The sequence below is a fragment of the Chiloscyllium punctatum genome, chromosome 34 (genome assembly GCF_047496795.1).
Source record: "Chiloscyllium punctatum isolate Juve2018m chromosome 34, sChiPun1.3, whole genome shotgun sequence".
Taxonomy (NCBI): domain Eukaryota; kingdom Metazoa; phylum Chordata; class Chondrichthyes; order Orectolobiformes; family Hemiscylliidae; genus Chiloscyllium; species Chiloscyllium punctatum.
In genome coordinates, this window is record NC_092772.1 from 45,625,065 (window position 1) to 45,637,300 (window position 12,236).

General features: G+C 59.1%; 1 protein-coding gene across 3 annotated transcripts in view; it reads left to right on the top strand.

Moving 5' to 3' along the window:
• Positions 1-12,236, top strand: part of LOC140458809 (histone-lysine N-methyltransferase 2B-like) — a 122,155-nt gene that overhangs the window by 89,515 nt on the left and 20,404 nt on the right. For all 3 annotated transcript variants that reach the window (XM_072553459.1, XM_072553457.1, XM_072553456.1), the window contains exon 3: positions 6,588-8,266. In XM_072553459.1, coding sequence (XP_072409560.1) covers positions 6,588-8,266 — 1,679 coding nt within the window. The remainder of the gene's footprint in view (positions 1-6,587; positions 8,267-12,236) is intronic.

Sequence of the window (12,236 nt, forward strand, 5' to 3'; positions counted from 1 at the left end):
GGACAGGTCTGTCCCTGTATAACACTGGGGTACAGTACTGGTGGGGACAGGTCTGTCCCTGTATAACACTGGGGTACAGTACTGTTGGGGACAGGTCTGTCCCTGTATAACACTGGGGTACAGTACTGGTGGGGACAGTGTCTGTCCCTGTATAACACTGGGGTACAGTACTGGTGGGGACAGGTCTGTCCCTGTATAACACTGGGGTAGAGTACTGGTGAGGACAGGTCTGTCCCTGTATAACACTGGGGTACAGTACTGGTGGGGACAGGTCTGTCCCTGTATCACACTGGGGTACACTACTGGTGGGGGACAGGTCTGTCCCTGTATAACACTGGGGTACAGTACTGTTGGGGACAGGTCTGTCCCTGTATAACACTGGAGTACAGTACTGGTGGGGACAGTGTCTGTCACTGTATAACACTGGGGTACAGTACTGGTGGGGACGGGTCTGTCCCTGTATAACACTGGGGTACAGTACTGGTGGGGACAGGTCTGTCCCTGTATAACATTGGGGTACAGTACTGGTGGGGACAGGTGTGTCCCTGCATAACACTGGGGTACAGTACTGGTGGGGACGGGTCTGTCCCTGTATAACACTGGGGTACAGTACTGGTGGGGACAGGTCAGACCCTGTATGACTCTGGGATACAGTACTGGTGGGGACAGGTCTGTCCCTGTATAACACTGGAATACAGTACTGGTGGGGACAGGTCTGACCCCGTATGACTCTGGGATACAGTTCTGGTGGGGACAGGTCTGTCCCTGTATAACACTGGAATACAGTACTGGTGGGGACAGGTCTGTCCCTGTGTAACACTGGTGTACAGTACTGGTGGGGGCAGGTCTGTCCCTGTATAACACTGGGGTACAGTGCTGGTGGGGACAGGTCTGTCTCTGTATAACACTGGGGTATAGTACTGGTGTGGACAGGTCTGTCACTGTATAACACTGGGGTACAGTACTGGTGGTGACAGGTCTGTCCCTGTATAACACTGGGGTACAGTACTGGTGGGGACAGGTCTGTCCCTGTATAACACTGGGGTACAGTACTGTTGGGGACAGGTCTGTCACTGTATAACACAGGGTACAGTACTGGTGGGGACAGGTCTGTCACTGTATAACATTTGGGTACAGTACTGGTGGGGATAGTGTTTGACCCTGTATAACGCTGGGGTTCAGTACTGGTGGGGACAGGTCTGTCCCTGTATAACACTGGAGTACAGTATTGGTGGGGACAGGTCTGTCACTGTATAACACTGGGGTACAATACTGGTGGGGACGGGTCTGTCCCTGTATAACACTGGGGTACAGTACTGGTGGGGACAGGTCTGTCCCTGTATAACACTGGGGTACAGTACTGGTGGGGACAGGTCTGTCACTGTATAACACTGGGGTACAATACTGGTGGGGACGGGTCTGTCCCTGTATAACACTGGGGTACAGTACTGGTGGGGACAGGTCTGTCCCTGTATAACACTGGGGTACAGTACTGGTTGGGGCAGGTCTGTCCCTGTATAACACTGGGGTACAGTACTGGAGGGGACAGGTCTGTCACTGTGTAACACTGGGGTACAGTACTGGTGGGGACAGGTCTGTCTCTGTATAACACTGGGGTATAGTACTGGTGTGGACAGGTCTGTCACTGTATAACACTGGGGTACAGTACTGGTGGGGACAGGTCTGTCACTGTATAACACTGGGGTACAGTACTGGTGGGGACAGGTCTGTCCCTGTATAACACTGGGGTACAGTACTGGTGGGGACAGGTCTGTCACTGTATAACATTTGGGTACAGTACTGGTGGGGATAGTGTTTGACCCTGTATAACGCTGGGGTTCAGTACTGGTGGGGACAGGTCTGTCCGTATATAACGCTGGGGTACAGTACTGGTGGGGACGAGTCTGTCCCTGTATCACACTGGGGTACAGTACTGGTGGGGACGAGTCTGTCCCTGTATAACACTGGGGTACAGTACTGGTGGGGACAGGTCTGTCCCTGTATAACACTGGGGTACAGTACTGGTAGGGACAGGTCTGTCACTGTATAACACTGGGGTACAGTACTGGTGGGGACAGGTCTGTCACTGTATAACACTGGGGTACAGTACTGGTGGGGACAGGTCTGTCACTGTATAACACTGGGGTACAGTACTGGTGGGGACAGGTCTGTCACTGTATAACACTGGGGTACAGTATTGGTGGGGACAGGTCTGTCACTGTATAACACTGGGGTACAGTACTGGTGGGGACAGGTCTGTCCCTGTATAACACTGGGGTACAGTACTGGTGGGGACGAGTCTGTCCCTGTATAACACTGGGGTACAGTACTGGTGGGGACGGGTCTGTCCCTGTATAACACTGGGGTACAGTACTGGTAGGGACAGGTCTGTCACTGTTTAACACTGGGGTACAGTACTGGTGGGGACAGGTCTGTCACTGTATAACACTGGGGTACAGTACTGGTGGGGACAGGTCTGTCAGTGTATAACACTGGGGTACAGTACTGGTGGGGACAGGTCTCTCCCAGTATAACACTGGGGTACAGTACTGGTGGGGACAGGTCTGTCCCTGTATATCACTGGGGTACAGTACTGGTGGGGACAGGTCTGTCCCTGTATAACACTGGGGTACAGTACTGGTGGGGACGGGCCTGTCCCTGTATAACACTGGGGTACAGTACTGGTGGGGACAGGTCTGTCCCTGTATAACACTGGGGTACAGTACTGGTGGGGACAGGTCTGTCCCTGTATAACACTGGGGTACAGTACTGGTGGGGACAGGTCTGTCACTGTTTAACACTGGGGTACAGTACTGGTGGGGACAGGTCTGTCACTGTATAACACTGGGGTACAGTACTGGTGGGGACAGGTCTGTCCCTGTATAACACTGGGGCACAGTACTGGTGGGGACAGGTCTGTCCCTGTATAACACTGGGATACCGTACTTTGCAGCCGTTTGTGAATGATGTGTGAGTTTCTGGAGGTGATATTTTGAAGATGGTGCTTTGGACTGTTGCAGTGCTCATGTTTGTCAAATGAATGAGGCTGTGTCTGAACGCAGAGTGACGATTTGCATCATTTCCTGTTTGGTGCTGTGCTGCCTGTCAGCGCTGAGCGTCTAAATTTAGCCTGCCATGGAATAGGCAGAAGCTGAGTAGAATCTGTCAAAACGCTGTAGCTCCTGTCCAGATAGCAGGAGGGGATCACTCGCTCGAGCGTAGAGGTATTCACCTGACCTATGTGGGATCGCTGTGTGTCGCTCAGACCCGAACATGACCTCGGGCCTCTGTTATGATCTGCCTGCTCTGATGTGCTTTCTGAATGTACTAGCGTCTTGAGCTTGGAGAGGAACAGGATTCAGCCAGGGCTCCTGCTCCTGATCACTGCCCAGTGATCCCTGGGTTAGAGAGAGAGAGAGAGAGGGGAAATCAGCCAGGGTTCCTGCTCCTGATCACTGCCCAGTGATCCCTGGGTTAGAGAGAGAGAGGGGTAAATCAGCCTGGGTTCCTGCTCCTGATCACTGCCCAGTGATCCCTGGGTTAGAGAGAGAGAGAGAGAGGGGGGAAATCAGCCAGGGTTCCTGCTCCTGATCACTGCCCAGTGATCCCTGGGTTGGAGAGAGAGAGAGGGGGGAAACCAGCCAGTGTTCCTGCTCCTGATCACTGCCCAGTGATCCCTGGGTTGGAGAGAGAGAGAGAGAGGGGGGGAAATCAGCCAGGGTTCCTGCTCCTGATCACTGCCCAGTGATCCCTGGGTTAGAGAGAGAGAGAGAGGGGGGAAATCAGCCAGGGTTCCTGCTCCTGATCACTGCCCAGTGATCCCTGGGTTAGAGAGAGAGAGGGGGGGAAATCAGCCTGGGTTCCTGCTCCTGATCACTGCCCAGTGATCCCTGGGTTGGAGAGAGAGAGAGAGAGACGGGGGGGAAATCAGCCATGATTCCTGCTCCTGCTCACTGCCCAGTGATCCCTGGGTTGGAGAGAGAGAGAGAGAGAGTTGGGGGTAAATCAGCCATGATTCCTGCTCCTGCTCACTGCCCAGTGATCCCTGGGTTAGAGAGAGAGAGAGAGAGAGAGAGAGAGGGGGGGGAATCAGCCAGGGATCCTGCTCCTGCTCACTGCCCAGTGATCCCTGGGTTCGAGAGAGAGAGAGAGAGAGAGAGAGAGAGTTGGGGGTAAATCAGCCTGGGGACCTGCACCTAACATATTCAGGTCTGGATAGGTCGGTCCATTCATTCAGGATCCCATTGGAAATGGTTGTGATGATTAACACAGTTGAATGTTTGGATTAGTGGTGCTGGAAGAGCACAGCAGTTAAGGAAGCATCCAACGAGCAGCGAAATCGACGTTTCGGGCAAAAGCCCTTCATCAGTTGAATGTTTGCCTGCCTGATCTTGCATTATGAAATCGGATTTTGTTTATGGAGTGATGGTGGACAGAGAGTGTGTGAGCCCACGAGTCAGAATCACTGAGGAGGTAGCACTACTTCCTCAGGAACAGTGCAGGAGTGGGCACTGTCGGAGGGTTAGAGCTGAGGGAGTGGGCACTGTCGCAGGGTCAGTGCTGAGGGAGTGGGCACTGTCACAGGGTCAGTGCTGAGGGAGTGGGCACTGTCACAGGGTCAGTGCTGAGGGAGTGGGCACTGTCACAGGATCAGTGCTGAGGGAGTGGGCACTGTCACAGGGTCAGTGCTGAGGGAGTGGGCACTGTCACAGGGTCAGTGCTGAGGGAGTGGGCTCTGTCGCAGGGTCAGTGCTGAGAGAGTGGGCACTGTCACAGGGTCAGTGCTGTGGGAGTGAGCACTGTCGGAGGGTCAGTGCTGAGGGAGTGGGCACTGTCACAGGGTCAGTGCTGAGGGAGTGGGCACTGTCACAGGGTCAGTGCTGAGGGAGTGGGCACTGTCACAGGGTCAGTGCTGAGGGAGTGGGCACTGTCAAAGGGTCAGTGCTGAGGGAGTGGGCACTGTCAAAGGGTCAGTGCTGAGGGAGTGGGCTCTGTCGGTCGGAGGGTCAGTGCTGAGGAAGCGGGCACTGTCGGAGGGTCAGTGCTGAGGGAGTGGGCACTGTCGGAGGGTCAGTGCTGAGGGAGTGGGCACTGTCGGAGGGTCAGAGCTGAGGGAGTGGGCACTGTCGGAGGGTCAGAGCTGAGGGAGTAGGCACTGTCAGAGGGTCAGAGCTGAGGGAGTGGGCACTGTCGGAGGGTCAGTGCTGAGGGAGTGGGCACTGTCGGAGGGTCAGTGCTGAGGGAGTGGGCACTGTCGGAGGGTCAGTGCTGAGAGAGTGGGCACTGTCGGAGGGTCAGTGCTGAGGGAGTGGGCACTGTCGGAGGGTCAGAGCTGAGGGAGTGGGCACTGTCGGAGGGTCAGGGCTGAGGGAGTGGGCACTGTCGGAGGGTCAGTGCTGAGGGAGTGGGCACTGTCGGAGGGTCAGTGCTGAGGGAGTGGGCACTGTCGGAGGGTCAGTGCTGAGAGAGTGGGCACTGTCGGAGGGTCAGAGCTGAGGGAGTGGGCACTGTCGGAGGGTCAGTGCTGAGGGAGTGGGCACTGTCGGAGGGTTAGAGCTGAGGGAGTGGGCACTGTCGGAGGGTCAGTGCTGAGGGAGTGGGCACTGTCGGAGGGTCAGTGCTGAGGGAGTGCCGCACTGTCGGAGGGTCAGTGCTGAGGCAGTGCCGCACTGTCGGAGGGTCAGTGCTGAGGTAGTGCTGCATTATCGGAGGGTCAGTGCTGAGGGAGTGGGCACTGTCGGAGGGTCAGTGCTGAGGGAGTGGGTACTGTCGGAGGGTCAGTGCTGAGGGAGTGGGCACTGTCGGAGGGTCAGTGCTGAGGGAGTGGGCACTGTCGGAGGGTCAGTGCTGAGGGAGTGGGCACTGTCGGAGGGTCAGTGCTGAGGGAGTGGGCACTGTCGGAGGGTCAGTGCTGAGGGAGTGGGCACTGTTGGAGGATCAGTGCTGAGGGAGTGGGCACTGTCGGGAGAGTAGTCTGTAGCTGTAATGTGCATCTCCAACAATATCTGAACGTTCAGCTGTCTCTGTGTCCCTCCGTAAACCTCTATCCTTCGACACAGCCCTGACAACCCTCATGTGGTGTCCAGTTCCCTGTGCCTCTGGTGGTTGCTCTCAGTTTTAATCTGCTCCGTCCGCTGTGATGCTCATTAGGGTCAAAGCACATGAGGAATCCCTTTCCCCACGCCCCCTCTCTATCTCTGGCTGTCTCCTGGCTCACCGTGATCCCGGTGACTCTCATGTTGGGCTCCATGTCTGGATTGGAGAGATCTGTGCTGATTGATCGATTGTCCTCCCGGAATCTGATCCTCAGTGAAGCTCATGATTCTGCAGGGAGAGACATCTCCTTGGCTCAGTTTGAAATGGCTAAACCCTTCATTCACACCTCTCTCCCCTCCCCCCCCCACCCCCCAGCACCCAGACCAGGGGGACAGGGCGGGGCAGGGTGGTCAGTCAGGCTGTGCACCCCACAGTCTGATGCAGTGACGTTCCAGAGGGGCTCCACGTGGTCAGACCCGAGTGTCCAAGTGCAGCGCGATACCCTCGTGCTTTCTGTCTCTATCTCTGTCTCTCTCTGTGTCTCCCTGCAGATCGCCAAAAGAAGGAGCCGCTCACCCGCAAAGACGCACAGAATTTACCCCCCTCGCTCCCTCCTGTCCCACCGCTTCCTCCCCCACCCCCTCCCCAGGCGACGCAGGATGCAGGCAAGTCCCAACTCACGCAGCAAGGCCAGGTGCCCACTGGCAGTGGCCCCTCTCCCCGCGGTCCTGGTAGACCGCCTCACCGCAAAGTGGCGCCTCAGCCCCTGAGGTCAGGGGTGGGGGCGAGACCCAGGGCCCGTGACCTCGGCCTCTCGCTCCTGCTCAAGCTCCAGCCGCACCCCGGGAGGAGGCGAGGGTCTGGCAGGTCCCTGGCGCTGAGGTTGGCCCAGGCTGCGGGGAGGAGGAAGGTTCCTGGGGTTGTCTCCCCCTGCAGGAGGAGCCTGCGCCTGCAGGGTCCAGGGGGAGGGGGGCTGGGGCTGGTGGGGAGAGGGGTGGGCAGGAGGGGGCCTGGGCGGAGGGGGAGGCCGGCAGGTTCGGGGAGCGTCCGGTCTGGGCGCGGGAGACCACCGCTACCTACAGCGCAGGGGCGCTCGGCCGCCACTCCAACACCACTACCACCTCCTCCTCCTCCTCCTCCTGCTGCTGCTGCCTCCCCCTCACCCCCTCCCTCTCCCCCTCCACCTCCCCCTCCTCCACCCCCACCTCCCTCGGCTGCCCCTCCCCCTCCCTCTCCCCGCGCCACCGCACCGCCTCCACGCCAGGCCAAGTACCTGAAGAACATCCGCCAGTTCATCATGCCGGTGGTGAGCGCCCGCTCCTCGCGGCTCATCCGGACGCCCCGGCGGTTCATCGATGACGAGGGCGGGGCCCAGGCAGGTGGGGGTCCTCCCCGAGTCGCACCCGCCCTCGACCCCACCTCCGCATCCCCGGGCAGGGGCCCCGGGAGACCCCGGCGCTTCGCCAACCCCGCTCCCGCTTTGCGGCCCATTCCTGCGGCTGACCCAGACCCTGGCGCCCCACCCCCTACCCCCGCTGGGCGCCGTGCCCTCCTGCGGCAGCCCACCTTCACCTGGGGCACCCCCCCCCACCGGGACGACACCCCCACGGGGGGACACGGGGCTTCCCGCCCCTCCCCCTTCAGCCCTGGCCCCTGCCCCTCCCCTTCCCCCGGACCCCAGCCCCCTTTGGAGGCGGTGTCTGCCCCCGAGCCCCGCCCCCTGGAGCAGCCCGCCCACTCCATGAGGACCCGCAGCCGTCGCTTGGAACCCCCTCCCTCTCCCCCACTGCCCCCCGGACCCCTACAGACCGAGCTCCGCCCCGTCTCCCCCCAGGAACCCCTCCAGGATGGGGGCGCGCAGGCTCCCAGCTCCCCTCCCCCACCCTGCCCGGCCGACAGTGACGGGATCCTCCCTCAGCCCCCCAAGCTCCGAGAGGAGGAGCCGGGAGGTGTGTCCTTGGGAGCGGTCGCTGAGCGGTGTCGGGACAGTGAGACTCAGACAGATGGAGGTCCCAAGGTGGAGAGTCCGGGAGGGGAGCGGGAGCAGGAGGTGGTTCCTGTACCCCCTCCCTCGGAGCTCAGTAAGGTGACCGAGTTGGAGCTGACCCAGAACCTGGCCAATCACTCACTGTGTATGTCAGCCATGGACAAACGCATGGTCAACCTTCTGAAGGCCGCCAAGGTGCAGCTGATTAAAATCGACCAACAGAAACACTGGAAGGCCCAGCAGGTAAACTCCCCGACTCCTGCCTGCTCTCTCTCACTCTCCTGCCTGCTCTCTTACTCTCCTGCCTGCTCTCTCTCACTCTCCTGCCTGCTCTCTTACTCTCCTGCCTGCTCTCTCTCACTCTCCTGCCTGCTCTCTTACTCTCCTGCCTGCTCTCTCTCACTCTCCTGCCTGCTCTCTTACTCTCCTGCCTGCTCTCTCTCACTCTCCTGCCTGCTCTCTTACTCTCCTGCCTGCTCTCTCTCACTCTCCTGCCTGCTCTCTTACTCTCCTGCCTGCTCTCTCTCACTCTCCTGCCTGCTCTCTTACTCTCCTGCCTGCTCTCTCTCACTCTCCTGCCTGCTCTCTTACTCTCCTGCCTGCTCTCTCTCACTCTCCTGCCTGCTCTCTTACTCTCCTGCCTGCTCTCTCTCACTCTCCTGCCTGCTCTCTTACTCTCCTGCCTGCTCTCTCTCACTCTCCTGCCTGCTCTCTTACTCTCCTGCCTGCTCTCTCTCACTCTCCTGCCTGCTCTCTTACTCTCCTGCCTGCTCTCTCTCACTCTCCTGCCTGCTCTCTCCCACTCTCCTGCCTGCTCTCTCTCACTCTCCTGCCTGTTCTCTCCCACTCTCCTGCCTGCTCTCTTACTCTCCTGCCTGCTCTCTCCCCCTCTCCTGCCTGCTCTCCCCCTCTCCCGCCTGCTCTCTCCCACTCTCCTGCCTGCTCTCTCCCACTCTCCTGTCTGCTCTCTCCCACTCTCCTGTCTGCTCTCTCCCCCTCTCCTGTCTGCTCTCTCCCCCTCTCCTGTCTGCTCTCTCCCACTCTCCTGCCTGCTCTCTCCCTCTCCTGCCTGCTCTCTCCCTCTCCTGCCTGCTCTCTCTCACTCTCCTGCCTGCTCTCTCTCACTCTCCTGCCTGCTCTCTCTCACTCTCCTGCCTGCTCTCTTACTCTCCTGCCTGCTCTCTCCCACTCTCTTGCCTGCTCTCTCCCACTCTCCTGCCTGCTCTCTCCCACTCTCCTGCCTGCTCTCTCCCACTCTCCTGCCTGCTCTCTCCCTCCTGCCTGCTCTCTCACTCTCCTGCCTGCTCTCTCCCACTCTCTTGCCTGATCTCCCCCTCTCTCCTGCCTCATCTCTCCCTCCTGCCTGCTCTCTCACTCTCCCGCCTGCTCTCTCTCACTCTCCCGCCTGCTCTCTCTCACTCTCCCGCCTGCTCTCTCTCACTCTCCCGCCTGCTCTCTCTCACTCTCCCGCCTGCTCTCTCTCACTCTCCCGCCTGCTCTCTCTCTCACTCTCCCGCCTGCTCTCTCTCTCACTCTCCCGCCTGCTCTCTCTCACTCTCCCGCCTGCGCGCTCTCTCACTCTCCCGCCTGCTCTCTCTCACTCTCCCGCCTGCTCTCTCTTACTCCTGCCTGCTCTCTCACTCTCCTGCCTGCGTGCTCTCTCTCTCTCCTGCCTGGTCTCTTACTCTCCTGCCTGGTCTCTTACTCTCCTGCCTGTGCACTCTCACTCTCCTGCCTGCTCTCTCTCTCTCTCCTGCCTGCTCTCTCTCTCTCTCCTGCCTGCACTCGCTCTCTCTCCTGCCTGCACTCTCTCTCTCTCTCACTCTCCTGCCTGTGTGCTCTCACTCTCACTCTCCTGACTGTGCTCTCTCTCTCTCTCTCTCACACTCTCCTGCCTGTGCGCTCTCACTCTCCTGCCTTCTCTCTCTCTCTCTCTCTCACTCTCTTGCCTGTGCACTCTCTCTCCTGCCTGCTCTCTCTCTCTCACTCTTGCCTGCTCTCTCTTGCTCTCCTGCCTGCTCTCTCTATCTCTCTCCTGCCTGCTCTCTCTCTCACTCCTGCCTACTCTCTCTTGCTCTCCTGCCTGCTCTCTCTCTCTATCTCTCTCCTGTCTGCTCTCTTTCACTCTCCTGCCTGTGCGCTCTCACTCCTGCCTGCTCTCTCTCACCCTCCTGCCTGTGCGTTCTCACCCTCCTGCCTGCGCTCTCTCTCTCTCCTGCCTGTAAGCTCTCACTCTCCTGCCTGCTCTCTCTATCTCTCACCTACCTGCTCTCTCTCTCTCTCTCCTGCCTATGTGCTCTCCCTCTCCTGCCTGCTCTCTCACACTCCTGCCTGCTCTCTCTCTCTCACTCCTGCCTGATCTCTCTCTCCCACTCGCCTGCCTGCTCTCTCGCTCTCCTGCCTGATCTCTCTCTCCCACTCGCCTGCCTGCTCTCTCGCTCTCCTGCCTGCTCTCTCTCTATCTCTCTCCTGCCTGCTCTCTCCCTCTCACTCTCCTGCCTGCTCTCTCTCTCTCTTTCACTCTCCTGCTTGCGCGCTCTAACTCTCCTGCCTGCGCGCTCTCACTCTGCTACTTGCTCTCTCTCTCTCTCTCTCTTTCTCTTTCTCTCTCTCACCTATCTGCCTGCGCGCTCTCACCCACCTGCCTGCTCTCTCTCTCTTTCTCTCTCTCACCCGCCTGCCTGCGCGCTCTCACTCTCCTGCCTGCTCTCTCTTTCTCTTTCTCTCTCTCACCTACCTGTCTGCGAGCTCTCACTCTCCTGCCTGCTCTTTCTCTCTCTTTCTCTCTCTTTCTCTCTCTCACCTACCTGTCTGCGAGCTCTCACTCTCCTGCCTTCTCTCTCTCTCTCTCTCACTCTCTTGCCTGTGCACTCACTCTCCTGCCTGCTCTCTCTCTCTCACTCTTGCCTGCTCTCTCTTGCTCTCCTGCCTGCTCTCTCTTGCTCTCCTGCCTGCTCTCTCTCTCTATCTCTCTCCTGTCTGCTCTCTTTCACTCTCCTGCCTGTGCGTTCTCACTCCTGCCTGCTCTCTCTCACCCTCCTGCCTGTGCGTTCTCACCCTCCTGCCTGCGCTCTCTCTCTCTCCTGCCTGTAAGCTCTCACTCTCCTGCCTGCTCTCTCTATCTCTCACCTGCCTGCTCTCTCTCTCTCCTGCCTATGTGCTCTCCCTCTCCTGCCTGCTCTCTCACACTCCTGCCTGCTCTCTCTCTCTCACTCCTGCCTGATCTCTCTCTCCCACTCGCCTGCCTGCTCTCTCTCTATCTCTCTCCTGCCTGCTCTCTCCCTCTCACTCTCCTGCCTGCTCGCTCTCTCTCTCTTTCACTCTCCTGCTTGCGCGCTCTAACTCTCCTGCCTGCGCGCTCTCACTCTGCTACTTGCTCTCTCTCTCTCCCTTTCTCTTTCTCTCTCTCACCTATCTGCCTGCGCGCTCTCACCCACCTGCCTGCTCTCTCTCTCTTTCTCTCTCTCACCCGCCTGCCTGTAAGCTCTCACTCTCCTGCCTGCTCTTTCTCTCTCTTTCTCTCTCTCACCTACCTGTCTGCGAGCTCTCACTCTCCTGCCTGCTCTTTCTCTCTCCCTGCCTGCTTTCTCTCACTCTCCCTCCCCTCCCTGTACACTCTCCCTCCCCTCCCTGTACACACTCCCTCTCCCCCCTGTACACTCTCCCTCCCCTCCCTGTGCACTCTCCCTCTCCCCCCTGTGCACTCTCCCTCTCCCCCCTGTACACTCTCCCTCCCCTCCCTGTACACTCTCCCTCCCCTCCGTGTACACTCTCCCTCCCCTCCCTGTACACTCTCCCTCCCCTCCCTGTACACTCTCCCTCTCCCCCCTGTACACTCTCCCTCCCCTCCGTGTACACTCTCCCTCCCCTCCCTGTACACTCTCCCTCCCCTCCCTGTACACTCTCCCTCTCCTCCCTGTACACTCTCCCTCTCCCCCCTGTACACTCTCCCTCCCCTCCCTGTACACTCTCCCTCCCCTCCCTGTACACTCTCCCTCTCCCCCCTGTACACTCTCCCTCCCCTCCCTGTACACTCTCCCTCTCCCCCCTGTACACTCTCCCTCCCCTCCCTGTACACTCTCCCTCCCCCCTCGTACACTCTCCCTCCCCTCCCTGTACACTCTCCCTCCCCTCCCTGTACACTCTCCCTCCCCTCCCTGTACACTCTCCCTCCCCTCCGTGTACACTCTCCCTCCCCTCCCTGTACACTCTC